The sequence below is a fragment of the Cyprinus carpio genome, chromosome B24 (assembly GCF_018340385.1).
Source record: "Cyprinus carpio isolate SPL01 chromosome B24, ASM1834038v1, whole genome shotgun sequence".
Lineage (NCBI taxonomy): Eukaryota > Metazoa > Chordata > Actinopteri > Cypriniformes > Cyprinidae > Cyprinus > Cyprinus carpio.
In genome coordinates this window covers 6362189-6383318 of record NC_056620.1, presented here as the reverse complement: position 1 = coordinate 6383318, position 21130 = coordinate 6362189, and the positions used below count along the sequence as shown (strand labels likewise).

General features: G+C 35.9%; 1 protein-coding gene across 2 annotated transcripts in view; it reads right to left on the bottom strand.

Moving 5' to 3' along the window:
- bmp6 (bone morphogenetic protein 6) overlaps positions 1-21130 on the bottom strand; it is a 46058-nt gene that overhangs the window by 6205 nt on the left and 18723 nt on the right. For both annotated transcript variants that reach the window (XM_019113090.2, XM_019113089.2), the window contains exons 2-4: positions 10942-11134; positions 6904-7052; positions 4442-4636 (exon numbers count right to left, since the gene is read on the bottom strand). In XM_019113090.2, coding sequence (XP_018968635.1) covers positions 4442-4636; positions 6904-7052; positions 10942-11134 — 537 coding nt within the window. The remainder of the gene's footprint in view (positions 1-4441; positions 4637-6903; positions 7053-10941; positions 11135-21130) is intronic.

Genomic DNA, 21130 nt, shown 5'->3' with positions numbered 1-21130 from the left:
TTTGCTAATTTTAATGATCTTAAAACAGGCCTCACCTTTATGCACAATATCATTTCTTGACTTGGGACAATTTGTGTGAGATTCACCCAAATATGATGCATCTGTGTATTCAACATACATGAGAGAAAAACATTCACAGATACAGTAAACACACTGCATTCACAAACACCGGTTTTGTGTACCTCCGCCATTTCTTTATTTACTGCCAGTATTTACAGGCTCTTTAGGAGTAAAGCAGATATTTAGTGTGGAGTTTCATTGAGTGTAAAGGCCAGATTTGTGGTAACCCATAAAGCGCTTCTCTTCCTGCCTGTAAAATTTAATGCCACACTGTTACTGCTGTGAGTGGGTCCTGTGGGCCTCTGGCCTTCGAATGAAGACCGCTGCCTGCTTATCATATGTAGGAATGGCCATTATAATAATTTAAAGTTATAGTTCACCCAAAAATTCAAATTCTGTCATTTACTAACCTTTAAGAATTTATTTCAGCTGTAGAATACAAAAGAAGATATTTTGAAGAGTGTTGGTAACCAAACAGTAGACGGTTACCATTGATTTTCATAGTATGAAAAAACGAAATAAAATAAAATACTATGGAAGTCAATGCTTTTCAAGAATAAAGAAACTCCATCACGTTTGGAATAAGATTAAATGATAACAGAATTTAATTTTTTTAGGTGAACTATCCCTTTAAAGATTGATTTGATTCTACTTAACAATTCTGATTCTTTAACAGGTCATTTAAAAACTACACACTAAATAAGATTTACTAATTAAAGGAAGATGATAAATTAGTTTCTAATAAATGTAACACAGTCATGAGTTGCAGCACAGAAATCACATACTGAATCATATACAATATTGTAGTACATTGGTCCGCATCAGTGAAAGAACACAGATGTTAAAGAACCGTTAACAGAAATAGTTATATTAGCTTTATGAGCTGTTTAATTTGACAGTTACAGCCAAAAACTGTCAAAATCACATGCCAAGGTACACATGGGGTTTCTTGACCAAAAGACAGAAACATGGTAACTGGAACGAAATCTCAAAGACCCTCTCTCACAAAAAGCTTCTCCTTGGAGCAATTACACAATGACATTCCTGGTGGTGACGGCATACTGGAGTAATGGACACAGTGTTCCGCATGGAATAACATCCATCCTGGAAAGAGCTGAGGCAGGGAAGCTGTCTCACCCCACTCCCATGATGACATGAAAGAGAATGCGAGTCCTGTCTGCATCCATGTGAAGTTTATCTCTCTTCCTGTCTTTCATCACTGTGGTTATTAAACCTCCATCCCCAGAGCTCGATGTCTAATTACACCAACGGTAAACAAAAGGAGGGTTGAGGGAGGGGGAGATGAAAAACCGCAGCTGGACAGTGCCGTGTTATTATAATTCTTTAAGCGATACTGTTAACGTGGTCAGGCATTTTAGCCCAGCACCTAATAACAGCTCGGAGGTAATTACAGGTCTAGCGCTGGGGCGGCACATTCTGAGCTGAGCTAGACGCTTGTTAACTTCCCTCAGGCCAAAGGCCGGCGAGTTCCCCCGCACCTCTAGCTGAGCATTAGCGCTTAATGTCTTGTTTTGTTTTCACAGATCACCAAAGCTTAAGAAACAGTGTCAACCCTCTAATCACAAGTTAATGTGCTTTGCCTGAATTGGAAGCTCATAGAGACAGAAAGAATTTTCAAAGGGTGAATCTCCCAAAACCTTTCAAGAGCATGTCAGAATCATATTTCAGCCATGATTCAAAAGAATGAAAAACATAAATAAAGAACCTTATGTTTTTAATTAATATAATTTCCAGCAATCATCATATCAGTGTTATTTTTGTATTTTTCTAATACTATTTTAAAATTTATTAAGATTTTGAATTAGCTTTTATTTTTTTTATTTTAATTTTAGTAAAATTAGTAATTTTGTCATGAGCTTTTATCATTTTAAATATGTAGATTTAATTGATTTTTATTTCAGTTTTAGTTTAATTATATTTATTTATTTAGCTAGTTAGTTTAATTTGGTGTTTAAGTTTTCCATGTAATATATTTTTGCAAGCTTTATATTGCTTAACAAAATTATTCCTTCTGTAATGTTTCAGTTGCAATGTCAACAGGGCTGTTACAGTTATTACATAATCACACAACTTCATCAGTGCACAACGTGCATTATGATAGCAACTCATTCTGGGTTAACTTTTTCACAAATATGATATATATTTTATATAAAATGTATTAAATTTTAAATAAACCATATTTGTTGTCATAATTAGTTATTATCATAAACTGTCATGAAAATTAATGTTAAATTGTATTATTTAAAATGTGTCTTTTATCTTGACTAATTTTAATTAAATTCATTCCAAAAGTTATTTAATCAGTTAAAGAGCTTATAACCTTGTGCACTTGTGTCTCTCAGTATGGGTCAAGATGCAGCGCTCACAGGCTGTCTTTTTGAAAGCTTTGATAAGAGTGTTTTTATATTGGAACCATATGCACTCTCAACACTACCACAAGGGGACGGCTGTCACAATGGCCTCGCAACTTCCTGCTCCAAATCTAAATATTTACACTCCAGACATCCCAAATCGTGCCAAGGAGAGGGGTTGATGTTTTGGGTTACATAAAGTCCAATCCTTCAGAACAAATTAAGCAGATTTTCCTCATTAGACGGGACACGTAGTGTGCGAGATTTAGGATCTTTGAGTTTAAGCACTACTGTATAAGTGGGTGAATCTGACTTACATATGGCACTGATGTCAATTATTCTCAGCAGGATATATTACATACATAGTATGTTTATGCTAATTAGTTTATTGCAGTTAGGAACATATGCTTAATGCATTTTCTTTCACAAACTTGTTAAAATTGGAGCAGAGAGAAAACAGTTCCTGACAAAGAATATATGTATACAATGTATACACACACACACACACACACACACACACACACACACATATATATATATATATATATATATGTGTGTGTGTGTGTGTGTGTGTGTGTGTGTGTGTACAGCATGCATTATAACCTCAGTAGGTTCCAATTCAGATTCTTCCAATATTGTGATTGTAAATGAAACTTATGAACTCATAAACTTGTGTTGTTAAAAATACAGTTTTCACCCCCAGGTCCTTCATGTTTCAAGGCCACACATTCATAATTAGCTCTGGATTATGTGGGTATTAGCACTAAGCTTTCAGACCACCCCAAACCAGAGCAATAACGAGAAGCAGAAACTGGATTAAGTCCCCGCTGTTCCTAGACCATTTTTTTTTTTTTTTTTTTTTTACTAAAGAGATTATTTTTTTTATTTAATTAATAGAATCTTGTTCCAATTATACTCAACTGAATGTGGGATACTTGGGGCTTATTCAAAGGCTCTACATTTTTATTCATTTTTCATTTTAATTCATTGCGCAACATCAGGGCTGGCATCAAAACAATTATTTATACTAGCTGCATGTGCACTGTATTTTTCTGACTGGAATTAGAAATGAAAATGTATTTTAGTATACATTTTTATTTAATGAAGTTAGCTGAATTTTAGAGTCCTTTCTTTTTCACAAGAGGCCAGTCCATTATTCTATTGAACATATAATGTGTGGTTACTTTAAACTTTAGCACTCAAGAGGCCAACTGAGATTCCTTTAAATGTCTGTGCCATTTAATCAGTGTGTTATGAATCAGCTATAAACTTGACAGAAGCTGAACAGCTACTCAACTACTAAATAGTCCACTTTTACTGCTTAGTTGTGCTGATAATCTAGCTCTTGCAATCTATTCTAACTCAAACTTTCAAAGAAAATGTATTTTAAAAAAAAAGACTTAAAGAGGTTTCAGAAGGTGGTGACATTGATGTCATGCAACAGTGGTGTAGTTAAGCAATAGCCTACGTTCAGCTGGCAGTTGAATTCACATTTCAAAATCGATACAAGTTGTGTTCATTTGTAAAGATTCTCCTGATTGACAAAACATAAGAATCATATCATTTTGTTGGTCACAAATCTTACTTTGTGCAATAATCCAAAAGCCAATCGAAAAAATTATTTGGGAGCCAGGGTGATGCTAACTTGCATGTCAACCTACAAATATAAGTCATCACTGCAGCAATCTATTGGTGGGGGCTGGTGAAAGACTTCAAATCAAGACACAGGATGTCAGGCCTACACATGTGCTGCTTTTTAAATGAATTCTCGAAAGGATCTTAAAGAGATTTATTGAGTCCAGATTCTCATTATACAAGAGTACAATATGCGAAGATCTGGACTCAATAAAACTCATCAGATACAAAAACATCCACAAACTATCAACATCTTCTGAAAAATTAAAAGAGACTGTATGGCTGATTTCTACCATAAGTGCATATTAAACTTCTCTTCTTTAGAAAAAAAAAAAGGTGCTTAGTGCACAATATGGAAAATATATATGGATAACCTGTATTAGCTGATCCCTTTGATGCCTCCTGTGGACTGCTGGAGCGATTGCGGTTCGGTTGACGTCTTTTACCCACTGACCGGGCAGTTCGGAGACGGACTTCGCTCACTTTGAAAAAGGCCACCATGAAAGGCTGCCTCTCTAAAGCGCCATCACGACCTACTAACCCCACTTCCTTGGGATTGATGCTCCAGCCTTTAAAAACAAAAAATTGCTATAAATGGGATATTCCTTGCCCATCAAACTGAACAGCAATTCAACAATTGAGCGACAAATTTATCTTTTATTTTTAACAGATTATTTATCCAAGTTGAATTTTAAGGAAATAGTACTAATTGGATTTTAAATGTAACTGGCTACAGCCTTTATCTGCTGAAGTTAAACTCTTTTGTGATACTTTTAATATTCAGCCATTAGTAAATACTCAAACCAGGTTAAACTTTAAATAGTTATATAGATCATCACTTCTTGATTTAATTTTTAAAAATGCACCTTAATGATATTCAGCACCATCTGTTTATGTACTTGACATTAGTGATCACTGTGCTGTTGCAATAGTTAGAAATGCAAAATTACCACTTGACTGGGAGAATATTTAGTTTAGTTCGAGGTATTGAGTGTGCTGGAATTATTTTTATGAAAGGCTCACCACTATCATTAACAAACATGCGCCTTTTTAAAAAAATATTGTGTAAAGGGTCAGGATAACCCTTGGTTCTCTCCTACATTATCAAATTTGATTCATGAGTGTGATGTCGCTTGGGCTAGAGCAAGGCCTTCCAATCTTCAATCTGACTGGCTTTCTTTTAGATAATTATGTAATAGATATACAGCGATGATTAGGAACAACGTTTTAAGTGAAACAACTTGTAATCTAAATAAACCAATGAAATTTTAGAAAAATATTGACTTCAGGTGTAAAAAAGGCTGAAAGACTTCCTTTATACATAATGGACAATCCAATACAAATTTTAGATAACGGAGAGATGCTGAAATGTCTTAATAAACATTTTGTTGCTGTAAGATCGTCGTTTAAAGTACCTAAAATTATAGATATGAATAATGGAAAGTTACATGGAAAACAGAGGAAGGCATTTAATAGCTCTTAATTTTAGTTTTAAACCATTTTCTACCTGTCAGATTTAAAAATAAAAAATAAAATATTTGGATGTAAATTAGTCAGCTGGTCCTGACCTATTAGAACCACTTTTTAAAAATAGCTGCAGATTATATTGCTGCCCCTTTGACATGTATTTATAATCTTTCACTGAATTTAAATTCATTTCCAAAGATATGGAAGTCTGGAAGATACTTCCAATATGAATTTCTATAGGCTGATTTCTAAAACTAAAGGTTTTTGAATCTCTCATGTGAGCAGTTGTCTTCATATCTTATGGAACATTATATTTTATCACACAATCAGTCAGGTTTTAGGAAACGACACAGCACAGCCACAGATGCAACTAGTTTTAAATTATTTAATTGAGGCGTTTGATAACGGTCATTGCTGTGCATCACTTTTTATTGACCTGTCCAAATCTTTTGATACTGACTTCAATATCTTAAAAATTAAACTGAAACTAACTGGATTGTCAAATGACACAATCTCTAGGTTTGAAAGCTATTTAGTGGACAGAACACAATGTGTGCAAATGGAAGGCCATTCAACTGCATCATTGCAGATTACAAGGGGTGTTCCTCAAGGGTCTGTTTTGGGGCCACTACTTTTTTATTATTTACATGAATAACCCTGATTTAATATTAGTAATTTTCATTTTTATGCTGATGACACTGTGATTTATTGTAGCCTTAATTACACCAAGCTGTGTCCTCACTACAGAGTACTTTTGATGATTAACTATTACTCAAACATTTACAGGGTACTATAATTGAGGTAGTGACAGAATATAAATATCTTGGTTTTATGCTTGATTACTCCTCATTTTAAATCCCATGTTAATTGATTAAGGACAAGACTAAGGCCAAAGCTGAAGTTCTATTACAGAAATAAACCCTGCTTTAGGCAAAAAGAAGATTAGTTTCTGACACATTTATGCCAGTCCTTGATTATGGAGATTTTCTGTGTAAAATGATGTCTACCAAACTTTTATGTTCTTTGGATACTTTGTATCATGATACGCTTAGGTTTACATTAAATTGTACTGTCAGTACCCACAATTGTGATTTGTATAACAGAGTTAGTTGGTTGTCATTATCAACAGGCAGACATAAGCATTGGTACCTGTTTATCTATAAATCCATTTTGGGTTTACTGCCTTCATATCTCTGAGTTACCAAAGGAAATGTAAATGAATAGGTTGAACTAGCCAAGAAGATGTGTACTGTATAATACTTTGAGAAACAATAATTCTCTTTAATCTCACTGGCAATTGCTGGGTTGATACAGGACTCCTTGGAAATATACACACAAATGAGTTAAACTAATCGTTAAATCATCTTACCACTGCTGGTCTCCACACTGATCTGTAGACCCAGGTTATGATGTGGACTCATCACCCAGAGATTACTAGTTGCTGTGATGTCAAACTCCAACCAACCTTCTTCAGCAGCCCACAACCTGCGAGATTCCAGCAGAAACAGGTCGGCATCCCTGCAAATGAGAAAGTCTGTAGGTCATTAACTGTTATAAATACTGTTTACAAGAATCAATGACCCCATTTAATCATTATTATACATAATACAGTACATTCATTCATTCATTCATTCATTCATTTTCATTCATTCATTCATTCATTCATTCATTCATTCATTTTTAACACCATGTCAGCATCAAGTCTATATTTATGATAAGATCAAAGTGAATAACAGGAATTACAGTATAAATTCAGTATATGGAATAAATGCTAACAATATGCATGGTTAATGGTCACTTATATAGAAAATTCTAGTTTATACATGTAAAAGCAATTAAATTACAATTGTATTCTGCAAACATATTGACTTGACAGCCAGCTTGAATTAATACATTTATTAATTTAATTAACAAAAATAGTTTCCCATCAGCTATTTTATTTAGTCAGCTATTTAGTTGTTTCCCACTGCAGCATGTTTCACCTCATCCTATTGTCTTCTTCAAATATTCTTAAATATTTTCCAAGATCATTTTAAGGCATGTATTCAGTAATTTAAAAAATACTAGTTTGTCAAATTTAGAGGAGCTTCGTCACAGTTTCGAGAACAGAGGCAAAAGTTTGATCACAGTACCCTTACAGGGAGGCCTGTCCCATTATAGTAATTACACACTATGCATGGTAATAAGCATTGGCCAGGTCACTTCAAAGCTGTCGATCACACAGGTGTTCTGGGAATGTCCCTGCAGCCCCTCTTTATTGCTCATTAATTAGAGCTGCTCTCTAAGGAACTCCATATGAGGTTCTTCCCTCCGGTGGTTCACACGTCACATTCGACATGAACTCATCATACTTATGCTGACTCATACTGTTTAGTACAACCAGTCACACAACTTCACCTGGGACGGGGTCTGAATGAGACCACAGGGGAGCTGCCAACTCTAAAAGCACAACTGTAAAGCCTCTTATAGACACATTAAATTTACCGGAATAATAATGTCAGAAGTGTCAAGTTTTTTTTGGATGCATAAATCGCATTTATTGCCTCTGTCATTGGCTGCTGTTAAAATGGACCTATAGTTTAATAGCTTCACGCTGCCATTGCATGCATACAGGACCGTCTTCCCATATGGCTTGGGAAGGTTTTCCATGGAGGCCAGATGTACATGAAAACAACCAGGGATTAGAATATATACAAACAGAAAAGAAATTACTCTACAGTCATGGCAAGCTGGATTTTTCATGGGGTATTGATGGATTGTCATGAAAACAAAAGCTGATCTATGCTGTGATTTCAAAATAAATACAACTGACAGTGTTTAAAACTGCATCTCAGATTTCTCCAAAACAGTGTTTTTTTTTCTCCCAATATAATGAACTATTCAAAGCTGCTTTGAATAAAAGTGCCCCATATACATGTAAATACAAACTTTCTTAAAATATTAGTTTTTTGCAATACATGAATTGTCCATGGATTATATTAGCAGTATTCCAATGCTAGGTGATTTCCATTAACAGTGTGATCAAAAAAAGTGCTCAAAGTATTGTAAACTAGGCTTTTTCTTTTTTTTTTTTTTTTTGCGTACTGTTTCCTACACTTTGTTAAAACAGCTGTAGAATATGGCAGTATGCTAGTAATCAATTTCACATATACCCAAACAATGGAAGATGGGGAGTGTTTGGAAATAGTCATTATTTCTAGTGGTGTAGAAATTAAACACCTATGACATATTATAAAGGTCTAGAGAAACAATTAAAAAAATGTTCTTACATGCTATTGTTTCTTTACATTTAAGGCCATGTGAAGCTTGGTGACTTGAGGTTCACTATGCTGCTGAGTTAGGTCAAATCGTCTTGCCACATGGGCTAAATTCAGCCAGATATACAGTACAGCCCCTCTGGACCACCTCCATAACCAAGTTATTTTTTGCTTCATGGATTAAAGGCTTACACACTTCAGAAGTTTCTCTCAGCCATCTTGCACATCCACTTAGCTTAGCTATACCACATTCCCCCAACCAATGTGTTTTTTAAAGATCACAAACCATAAACACAGTAATTATGCTATTACAACTTGACAAGTCTGCAAATTAATCTGTTTGTAAGCAAATACATTTTGCAAGCCACACAGCATTTGATATTTACATGCAGAAAGTGGCATGTAGGGAAATGCCACAAAGAACGCTATAATTTGCACCTTTTTGTGATACAATGACTGGCAATGCATAATCTCAAGATATGACTAAAAATAAAAGACTCCCACTGCAGGTTTGTGGAAAAACAGTGTGTCCATTGTTCAACTCAGGATGTACACCAAATGAACACTTCGTGATAAACATTAGAAACTATTTGGGAGAGAAACATGTAACTCATTGTTACCATTGTTAGTTTTGTTACCAAATTTTTTATTTGGTGCCTTTCTCTCTTAAATAATAATAATGAAAAAAAAATGGCTTCATAGTCACATCTTATTGGTGAGTTTTGGACACTTTACCGGTCACACCATCTGCCTTTCTCAATGAGATATCCCTCCCACCACCCACAAAGTCAATGTTTGACGTGTGTTGGTGGGTTCTTTTTTAGACGCCAAACTAGAGCTATTTCAGTTGTTCATTGTGGTCATGGCCTTAGTCTACATAAAGTACATGTTAGACAACCTCTGCTGTGCTTAGTGATGGACGCCTGGGCTTGATTTAAAACACAGTCAATTACTCAGCTTAAAAATCATAAATAAGCACCAACAAATAAATATTTTCACAATTGTAGTTTAACTGTATTTGATCATATTTACTAGCGGTGTAACGGTACACAAAAATGACTAGGTACATACCTCAGTTTTGAAGTCACGGTTCAATATGTTTTCAGTACAGCAGGAGGACAAAAAAAAGCCTTTTTTACTATTTTATTAAATGGTTTACTCAAACTATGTCTGTCTTTAAATACACAACAGTCTGTCAATATTGCAACCGACAGATGTAACTGGAGGAAGAGATTTAAAAGTGCTTACATTTTTGAACGCAAAAATTTTAGTCAGAATTAGTCTACATTTGCAAAGTTAAGATTGTAGATTTGCTTGCTGTCAGGATAATCCTTTAAATGGAAATACATGAATATTTAACATTTAAAAGTACAGCGCAGCCACAAGATGTAAGTTTTGCTCCTAGGAAAACATGTCTCAAAGGCATTACATAACAGGAATCTGACAGGAGGACAACCGCATGGCGTAGGTTTATGGTTTAGTATTAAGAGCTTAATATAAAGCACATCTCAGTTTTAGGTAACTTCGATCAACTCCGTGCATGGCAGCAGCTCACTCTGTATCCTCTGTGCTTTTTCAAATAGTTTTTTTAACATTTAAGTATATTAATAGAAATTATATTGTTCCATTCTAGGGGGGACTCAAAATTTGAAATTTCATTCTGCACACTGAACTTCCACAGTTGCAGCGATTAAAACCATTATACCTGTATATTTACATTTAGTTCTAAATCAGGGTTTCAGAATACAATACATATTACACTCCTGTGCACTCCTTTTTTTCACAATTTAAAGATTAAATCATTGCTGTCCCACTAGTGGCACTAAACAGAGTTACAGAATGAATCACTGTTTCCAAACAATAACATGTTAATTGTAAATCTGAGTTTAATTTAGTTGTGTTTCATGCATTTTTTCTTATTTTTTTTTTTTTTTTTGAAAGAGATCACTGCATAAATACATATAAATATATTAATTTAAATATATAAAAAAAATATATATAAATATATATATATATATATATATATATATATATATATATATATATATATACACACACTAATACTATACTATACTATACTAATCAACTATACTAGCACATAAATGTTCATATTTATAGAATAATATTTATACATTTCACTGCTCATTTACCTTTCTGGATGTTCCCCAACCACCTGGAACACGCTAAGTAGGAATGTCTCATTGCGGAAGGCCCTGGTCACACACTCCTTGTAGATCCTGAATTCTGCAGCTGTGATGGCCTCTCCCTCTGGAATCTGGGACATGCTGAATTTGAACTCTTTATGGTGTCTTCTCTGTGGAGACAGCTCTCTGTCATTTTCCACTGTCCAAAGACAAACACAAAAGGACAATGATAAGTTTTAGTGTGCTTGATGAACCACTAGTGATGTATAATTTGCAATTTTTGTACTCTAGGTCACACTGACTATACAGTGGCAAGTTTGTGAGACTTTTGGTTATGGTTTGATATTCATCTAAGTCACACATTAAAAACAAATACAATCTGACTTAACTAGATTTAAAATGTAGAAAATGTAAGTGATCATAGACAAGGCAGGCTGAACCTCTGTGTTACAATTTCTACAAAAGCTAATGTCAATTAAGGAGATGAGATGGGAAGTGTGAGTTACATAGATCCCTGCCCTTTAAATAAAGGCATACACTGACAAATATGTCCTTCTCAAGAAAAGTTATTGTGAACCATGCCTCAAATCCCAAAAGCTATTACTGGACCTTAAAAACATATAAGAGTGACACACAAAGCTGTAAAAGTCTAAGAAAGCATTGCACAAGACATTGCTAAAGATACCTTGTCTGGAAATGTATAAAAAAAGATAAATAAATAAATTATATGGGCAATCTTTGAAAGAGGTGAAAAAAAACAACAACAAAAAACAAACAAACAAACAAGGATAACAGCAAAAGACCTCCAGAAAATACTATACAGTATTTGTTCACGTGTCCACTATCAAAAAAAAAAAAAAAAAAAAACATTGAATAAGAATAGTGTTCATGAAAAGACAACATAAAGCCAGATACATAACCACTGCTGTCTAAAAAAAAATATTGAGACATGTCTCATGTTTGCCTTAGATTACCTGGATGTTCCCCAACGGTTCTTGGAAAATGTTCCGTGGACAGTTAAGGCACAAACATGCACAATGCTTTGTTTAAAGGAAAACGGCAGTGCACAAAACCTCTTCCCAACTTGAAGCATGTTGGAGGGAGCATCATGGTTTAGCACTGCTTTGCTGCCCCTGGGTCTGAGAAACTTCATTGTCATTGAAAGAACAATGAATTCTAAAGTGTATAAATGCATTTTACAGGAGAATGTCATGACAGCAAATCATTATAGAGGCTAGGTGATGCCGTAAAACAATGAGGCAAACACAAATAACAGAAAATATGTGAATCTTCTTGTCACTATATTTCTCATAGCCCCTTGACTCTGAATAAACTGCTTTCAGAAACTTTAATTCTTTGCATCTCTTGCAGTGCATCCGTGGCAGACAAACTCAAGTCTTGTTCTGTGTGTGTAAACATTTGGTGCTAAATCCAGAAGGACAAATATTTCAATAATACTGTCTTGTTCTCCTGAGTCATTGCCTAACTATAGTGACAAGCAGCTACTGCTAAGCCAGTACTCATGTTGACGGGGCAAACATACTGCTATTTAGATGCAAAAGAACAATGTGAAAAGACACTTGGACCAAGTCAGATTTAGTTTTTAGTAGATATTTAGTCAGATATGTCTATAGGTGTGACACAATATTAGTGAAAGACCTACATTATAACATGGTCTCTTTTGACATATACCTAAACATTATAAAGATATGGTAAGCTGCGTACACTCAATAATGGCCTATAATTGACTGACCTAATTCACCCATATGGTCTATACATATGCATTTATGTTACAGCACCACTTCACAGAGAGTCCAGATGTGCAGGGCATGTGCTGTAGTAATGATTCACTATTTCTGGTAGAATTCTAATTCTTTATTTATTCAAGCTGTTCCCACAGCAAAGGACATCATGGCAATTCATTTCTCTACAGTTTCAAGTGCAAGCAGCCACTCTTACAGAAAAAGGAAACTATGACCAGAGTGTGTTTTCTCATCAGACGACAGCTTTGTCATTCTGCCGTGCTGCTCTTCCCCCCACGTCACAGACAACCCTTCCTCTTGTTCCTACGAACGACCCATGGGCTGTATTTCTTGCCATAAGTACAAGTCCAGCCGGATGCCCCGCTTGTGGGCCCAGGTTGAAGAGTCCTGCTCTGATTGTATTTCCATGCTTCCCTAGGTGAGGAACACACACTTCCATTTAAGCCCTGCCTACTTGTGAAGAGGAAAAGAAAGTTGTGGAGTTAACTAAATTATGGAACAGAGTAATGAATTAGGGATCAACAAGGGTATTGGGGTAATGTGATGACTATACCCCCTTTTTTCTGTTTGGTGAATTACAGTAGCTGTTTAAAGTTCTCCAAAATCACAAGGGAGCAACTTCTCTGATCTGTGGTCTTCCAACAGGGAGTTACACTCCTCTGCTGTCCTGACACATGCGTTACGAATTAAAACTGAGCCTCTTGAGAAAACCTCAAAGGGCCTAAGACGGATCCCTGAGGGACACCCTGTCCTTGTGCTACATACAGTAGTCTGCTCTAATTGACTGACTAACCTTGGAGAACCCACCTGCAAAGTACGAAATAGTGTACAGACAGCATCAAGTGGGACTTCTGACCTCTAGTGAGGGCTTACTACCAAAAACGAAGAAAAAAGAAGAGTAGAGAGAGAATTTGCTTTAGTGCAGTTCCAGCTTCAGGGTTCACATGGCGATGGTTTAACACCAGGCCTTTTCTCACTCACAGTATGCCTGTGTAATTTCCAGAGGCCCCGTTTGTGATGTTTTTCACATCATCACATCAGGTTTGAATGTGGCTGTTTCACATGCTGCTGAGACTTCTTCATTAACAACTTCCACAGGTGGATCCAAAAAGCCTGTCTCTCAGTAGCACAAAAACATCCGAGATGACAGATATATTAAAGGTAATCTTCACACACAGTATTGAGGACCTCTGGTCTAGATATGGCCTTATTACATTTGTTAAAAAAACAATATGATTAGTGAAATCAGACTACCCATGAGGGTTTGGCAGAACAATGACTCTGTCAATGCTATTCTATTCATAAGATTTCATTGCCTGTATTACCATTATGAAAACGGAAATTTGCAAAGGCCCCAACTGCTCAGTAGTTCTAATTGTGTCCTCTGCAAATGCTGTTGCCTTTTTGAGAGGATAATGGAAAAAAATGAGGCTCACAAGATGATAGATATACTTATATCAAGGCCTTGGCATCAACAGTAAGAAACACAACCAAAACCACAGAGCCCATATGCTCTGATATGACTGATGTGGTTTTTCAGAGGACAGACCCAGAAAGGAACCAAAACAATAACTCTGTGGCCACATACTAAACAAAAATGTGAAAGTGCAAAGGGTTGTTTGAGCAAGAGACATTTAAGCGAGACAAAGTGGAAACTCTTGAGTGGCTTTCATTGTGTTGGCGTTCTTCATTCTCTTCACAGATACTTTTCACCCACACATTAACAGGAAAAGAGGACAGGGATGTGATGACAGATCCAGGGAGAGGGACATACATTGAGAAATGATTTATTCAAAATGCTAAACAAAATTATATGAATTCTTTATAAATCATTTAAAGTTTAAAGTGAAAAAAAAAAAAGATATTCACTAAAAATATGACATTTCAGGCAAGTTCCACTTTTGATTCATTTGTCCATAAGACACGTTATTTTTGTCCACACTGCCGCAGTATTCTGTCATAGAGCCTTTCTGTTGATTTGTTTGTGTAAATGAACTATAACAATATGACATTAATTGCAATCTTGAATTGATTAATAATAATAATAATAATATGTTATTACCTGCGTGTGATGACTTTAACAAAAGTCCTATATATTATTAAACCAATCTATTTCAAATCGCTGAGGCGCTAGTTAATTTCTAGAATGGAACAAATTTAACATAAACACCCCAATATATTTCATTTCATTTTCATTTAATTTAATCAGGGACAATGCATATTAATAATACATACAATATGTAAAATGCGCCAGATTTAGCCAACACTGGCTAATTTTCATCCGGCAGTACATAACTGAATTTAAATCGATTTCATTAAAATGTTAATTTTGTTAAAGGGGTCATATGACGTTGCTAAAAAAGAACATTATTTTGTGTATTTGGTGTAATGAAATGTGTTTATGCAGTTTAAGTTTCAAAAAACACATTACTGTATATTATTGTTGCCCCACCTTTCTGAAACGTGTCTATTTTAACAAAGCTCATTGTTCTGAAAAGCAAGGTGTGTGCTGATTTGCCAGCTATCGAGTGCGTTGTGTTTGGCTGAATACCTCAAGCATGTGACGGAAATGTTATGCCACTTACCATACTGTTATGCCGTGTCCCAGCGCAACGAGACAAAACCAATAAAACCCATTACAAATGAGGCTTTTGTTGCATCTGGTGGGTACATAATTATAGATTATAATGAATTATACTGTCTTTTTACGCGTTGTGTTGCATCGTGTAGTGTAAACATAAAACCATTTCTGCATTTGTGATTGACAACAAGCGCTACTCTACACTGCTCAAAACTGGCGTTTGAATCATCAGTGGCAAATTCTTTAAATATGAAAACTTACTTACAGGCTGTGAGTCAGAACAGCCAGCATTGTAGGCTACTCTCACAGGTTCAGGAAACAGTCCTCCGTAAAATGCGTTGCACACACACAAAATTTGGTTTGAACTGTTATGGAACAATGTAAACACAACTTAACCACTGATTTCTAGCTGTGTCCTCTTTTGGGAGGCCAAACAAAGTATTTCCACTTTCGCAACGAAACACAGCATCTCTACGATAACAATACTACAGCGAAAATCAAAGCTATGCCTTCTTTCTTAGCGTAAACATTTGCGCAGCGTTATGCAAATCTTCCCACACAGTGACGTAGATATGTGAGGGCGTGTTTAAATTAGGCATTTTAGGAGGGCGTGGACGAGTCTTAACTTTTATAAAGAATATCTCTTTGGGTTTGAGACTTTAGTCTTTGAAACTTTAGGATCTTATCTATTCATGAACAGCTTGTAACACCCCAAAGAGAAAGGAAAAATTGAAATCGCATCATATGACCCCTTTAAAAATGTAGGAATTTCCATTTATCATTTGCAAAAGTACTAACACTTATTACAGTGCCAGGAGACCAGGACAACTAGATGAGCCACAGAGACAGATCCCCTATAAAGACCTTGTCTCAGACGTCCACCGGGACAAGACCACAGGAAACAGATGATTCTTCTGCACAATTTGACTTTGCTGCAGCCTGGAATTGAACTGCTGGTTTCATCTGGCCAGAGCAGAACTGACCCCCCAGACTGAGCCTGTTTTTTCCCAAGGTTTTTTCTCCATTCTGTCACCAATGGAGTTTTGGTTCCTTGTCGCTGTCGCCTCTGGCTTGCTTAGTTGGGGACACTTCATTTACAGCGATATCATTGACTTGATTGCAAATGATTGCACAGATACTATTTAAAATGAACTGAGATGAATGACATCACAGAATTCAATGATGAACTGCCTTTAACTGTCATTTTACATTATTGACACACTGTTTTCCTAATTAATGATGTTCAGTTGCTTTGACACAATCTTTTTTGTTTAAAGCGCTATATAAATAAAGTTGACTTGACTTGACTTAGTATAAAATGGATAAGTTGATAAATATAGAGAAAGGGTCTGGTATAAAGCTCTGCGTTGTTCTAATTAGGGATGATTCTCCATTTCCACCTGTGTAACATCTGTTTCTATCCTGCTGTGCTATTGTCATTAGCCCACACAGGACAAAACTGAGTGGGCTGTGACCTACACTGCCCTACAAAGGCAAAAGACCTTAACTCGCTAGAGTGTGAAACTAAGAAAAATGTCTTTAAAGTTTTTTACTTGTCCAGCCAAATTAATTATAGGTAGGACACTGGAATATAACAATTATATGTTTTAGTAATGAAAATGATCTACATAAAAAAATTGTGAGCTCAAACTTTTACCCCTATTTTGAAGTTAATGTACTCTGCCTTTGCATTGTCTGCAAAACGTAAGAAGTCACACCAAGGCAAAAGGCAGTAACTAACACATTATCAATATTTGGTTGCTGATAACCATTTACAAAATCGCTATAGTAACACCTGTATAAAATCTAGTGATCATGGGCTGTCTCATATAGGATGTTGCATATAGTAATGTGAATGTATTAAGGTTTTTTTTTTGGATCGTAACAAGCAGACTAAAAGTTAAACATGAGCTGATACCGTGTATACCAATTTTTTGCTATGCTCAGTAACGTAAAATAATGCTAAACATAGCATAACTGCTTTTATATAGATTTTTATGAAATAGCCTAACCTAAAAGAACAACTTTTGGATTGATGTGAACGCCAACAAATGGGAATAATGCTCAGAATGCTTGTGGATTAAACATCTCTGATGACGTTCATCGCCATGGATTGATTTTATCGGGTTACAAGAAAAGGTAGGATACAGATTTAATTGCGAACTATTAGTAGGCTACTGATTTTATGATTGATCATGCTAGCTACAGCATTCGAGTCCACACGCATCCAACTAGAAGTGATAGCCTGGTGAATAATCTGCATTACAAAAAAAAACAACAACAACAATTCTTTAAAGGTCATTCACGATTACGCATTGCTGCCAAGGTGTCTAGTCTTTACAGTGCTTTGTTATATGGAGCTGTTTGGTAAATCGCGAACTATCTAATTCGTTTGTCTACACCATAATTAAAATGTGGCAGACTTAATGGACAGTAAAACAAAGGCAGAACACCTTATAACTCTAAAACGGCAATCGTAACTTCAAATTGACGAGTGTCTAAACAAAGTCAGAATGCTGTAACTCAATTTTAGCGTTCCAAACAAAGTTAAAGAGCGGTAACTGGTGTTACACGGTGTTCTGCCTTGGTTTCTCCGGGGCTTTTCGAAGTTACGGTTGAGACGACCCATTATTTTCTTGGAAAAACAACGAAATTGACTCAAGATACGTATACACATGATAAAGGATGTCTTGAATATCCCAAAAATATCAATAACTCAATTTCGACAAAAATCGCAGTTACGGTCTTTTACCTTTGCACGGCAGTACAGAGAAAATATGGAAAACCTTCCATATCATCTATGAAAAAAATAAAATAATAAAAATAATATATATATATATATATATATATATATATATATATAAAACACAAACAAGCTCAAAAGTTTATGTTATTTGTGCTGCTAATGTACTACTGGTCATATTTTAGCTCAAAAGTTTATGTTATTAGATATACATATAGATAGATACAGATATATAAAAATAATACACAGTGCACAACATAAATGAGTACACCCCCTCTGAATAAATATAAAATATGTATTTTCTTAAAGATCACTAATATGATTCATGGAAAAATGGCAACATATACTTAATAAAAACAACAAATATATGCCAATATTTTCTGTAAGATAAGTAAATTAGCCAATTTTGTTTAAATGAAGGATTGTAGAAATGAGTACACCTTAGATTTAATTCAGAAAATGTATAATATTCTAGTACTTAGTATGTCCTCCAGAACTTAAAAGTATACTGCTCTGACCCTTCTTGGCACTGAGTGTTCAAGTTCATGACAAATTTTCACATCTGTCCTGTTTAACTCCTGGACAATCTCAAGTGCTCTGGTCTTTTACGGGGAGTTTTGCTCAGCTCGTCTCTACAGAATCCCCCACAGCTGATCAAGAGCATTAAGTTTGAGTGAAATACATGTCCACTGAAGGATTTTCACCTTGGGTGAATGAATATCTTCATTGTCATGCTGAAAAAATGCCCAATAATGCAGGGAATGCGGGGAGGGTAGCATCTTTTTTTTCAAGCTTTTATATTACATCACACAGTAGTGTGTGAATTCATGCCAGTGTTGATAAAGGACAACTCCCTCACACCTTCAGCACTCATTCATCCCTATATAAAAACTTTACTACCACTGAACGTCACTGTGGGTACCAAGCACTTCTCACTGTACTCCTCCTCTAGCAACACCAGAACATTTTGGATGCTTTTGGATTCAAAATGATTGACTTGAGTATGGATTCCCAGAAGTCTCTCTTTTGTAAATATGGGCCTTGGAAGAGGTTAAATGAGTTTATTTTGCTTTGGCTACAGTGGGTAATTCTAGTGGTGACAACAACCATGCATGTCACTTCTGCAGGCTGCGTCATACTCTGTGAGATAAAGTGTCACTCTTTTCATAGCTTTTGCCGGCTCTGAGACACGTGCATGTTATTTTCTCCTGCTCTTTTTCTAGCAAAAATTCACTCATTACTAAATGAAAACTTCAAGTGAAGACCTGATTATTTCAGGAGCCTTGTCACAAGTCCAGTTTTTGAATGTCGGTACTACTTCTGCTATATTTTCACACTTAAAACAATAATTTGGTATTCCTCTTGTACCATTGTCCTCTTTTATGCTAAGAAATAAGTCACCTGGCAGTTCTCTCCTAAGTGGTTCCACTGCTGCCAGCATGAAGTCTGAGTATGATTCACACACACACACACACACACACACACACACACACACACACACACACACACACACACACACACATATATATATATATATATATATATATATATATATATATATATATATACAGATTAAGTGGCATACAGCTGCATGGGCTGGGCAGTCAAGCTTCTGAGTGGTCCGTGGTTCAATGCGAGTCGCACTTTAAATGTTTTCCAACACATCCCCTGAAGTAGTCCGGTGGTCATTTGCATTTGATTCACTCACCACATCTTGACTTTTTCTTCCCTGGCCACAACCACTAAGAAAAACAAAAGCTCATTTCCAGTTTCCTCACCACATCCACTTCCCCTAGGATGGTAACACTTTACAATACGGGTGCACAAATATGCATTAAATAATGCTTAACTAATGCACAGTTAATCATAAATTAATGTATAACTCATGAAGAACTAAGCCATTTATTAATGATTACTGCATCAGCAACTAATGAACATTCTACAGTATATGATTCATAGATTAAGCAATTAATTAATTGTTATTAGTTAAATGTGTCATAATGTATTCATTCCTTAACATATTATATTAACTAATGAAGTAAATTCATATGTTAATTACCACAATGGGCTGAAGCATGCATTTCAATTTCCAGTTGTCTGCTTTAATTAATCATTAGCTAATGATTTGCAAAAGTATCATTTTGTTGTAGAGGCAGATACAAGCAACCCACACATCACTGATCCATAATTCACACATAATTCACATATCAACGCTCTAACAGTCCTTGGGCCTCGCCCCTCCAAATAGTCCCCAAAGCGGATGGCGATTACCGCCTATGTGGAGATTATTGTTACCACACCCGACCCATACCCAGTTCCACACATTCAGGATTTTATGGCCTGACTGGCTGGGAAAACTATTTTCTCGAAAGTGGAAATTATTTGAGGTTACCATCAGGTGCCAGTCTTCAAGGAGGACATCCCCAAAACAGCAGTGATAAGTCTATTTGGGCTTTTTGAATTTTTGCGGATGCCTTTTGGACTCAAAAACGAGTCACTCTTCAATTGAGTCAGTGAAGACCTCATCAACTTTACGGCCATTGTCATGTCATGCCATGTGTTTTCACAGCATTTGTGGATCATAAACCCTTGGTCATCACAACAACAATGCCACTTGGCCTTCATATCCGAGTTCACAATGGATATCAAGCACATGTTCAAGCAAAAAACAATTCATCATACAATATTGCCTCTCCATAGCCAACACTCAAACAATAAACATGACAAAACAGTTTGTCCAGTTAGCAGCTAACCAGCAATCCGACCCCGATGTGCAGGCTTACAGGACAGCTATCTCAAGTTTGAAAATAGCTGATGTCCGCTTCACGAAGGCAGGAGTTATGCTGATGTGTGATGTCTCCAGAGGCCACCCTCGTCCAGTGGTACAGTTTGTCACACCCTGGGCGGAAAGCTTCACAAAAACTGGTCTCATCAAAGTTTGTGTGGCATGGACTGAAAACAGATGTTCTGATCTGGGCTTCAACATCTGTGGCATGTCAGCGGGCTAAAGTGCAGAGACACATCAAAGCTTCACTGGAAACTTTTGAGGTACCAGAACGACGCTTTGACCATGTTAACATTGACCTGGTTGGTCCACTGCCACCTTCC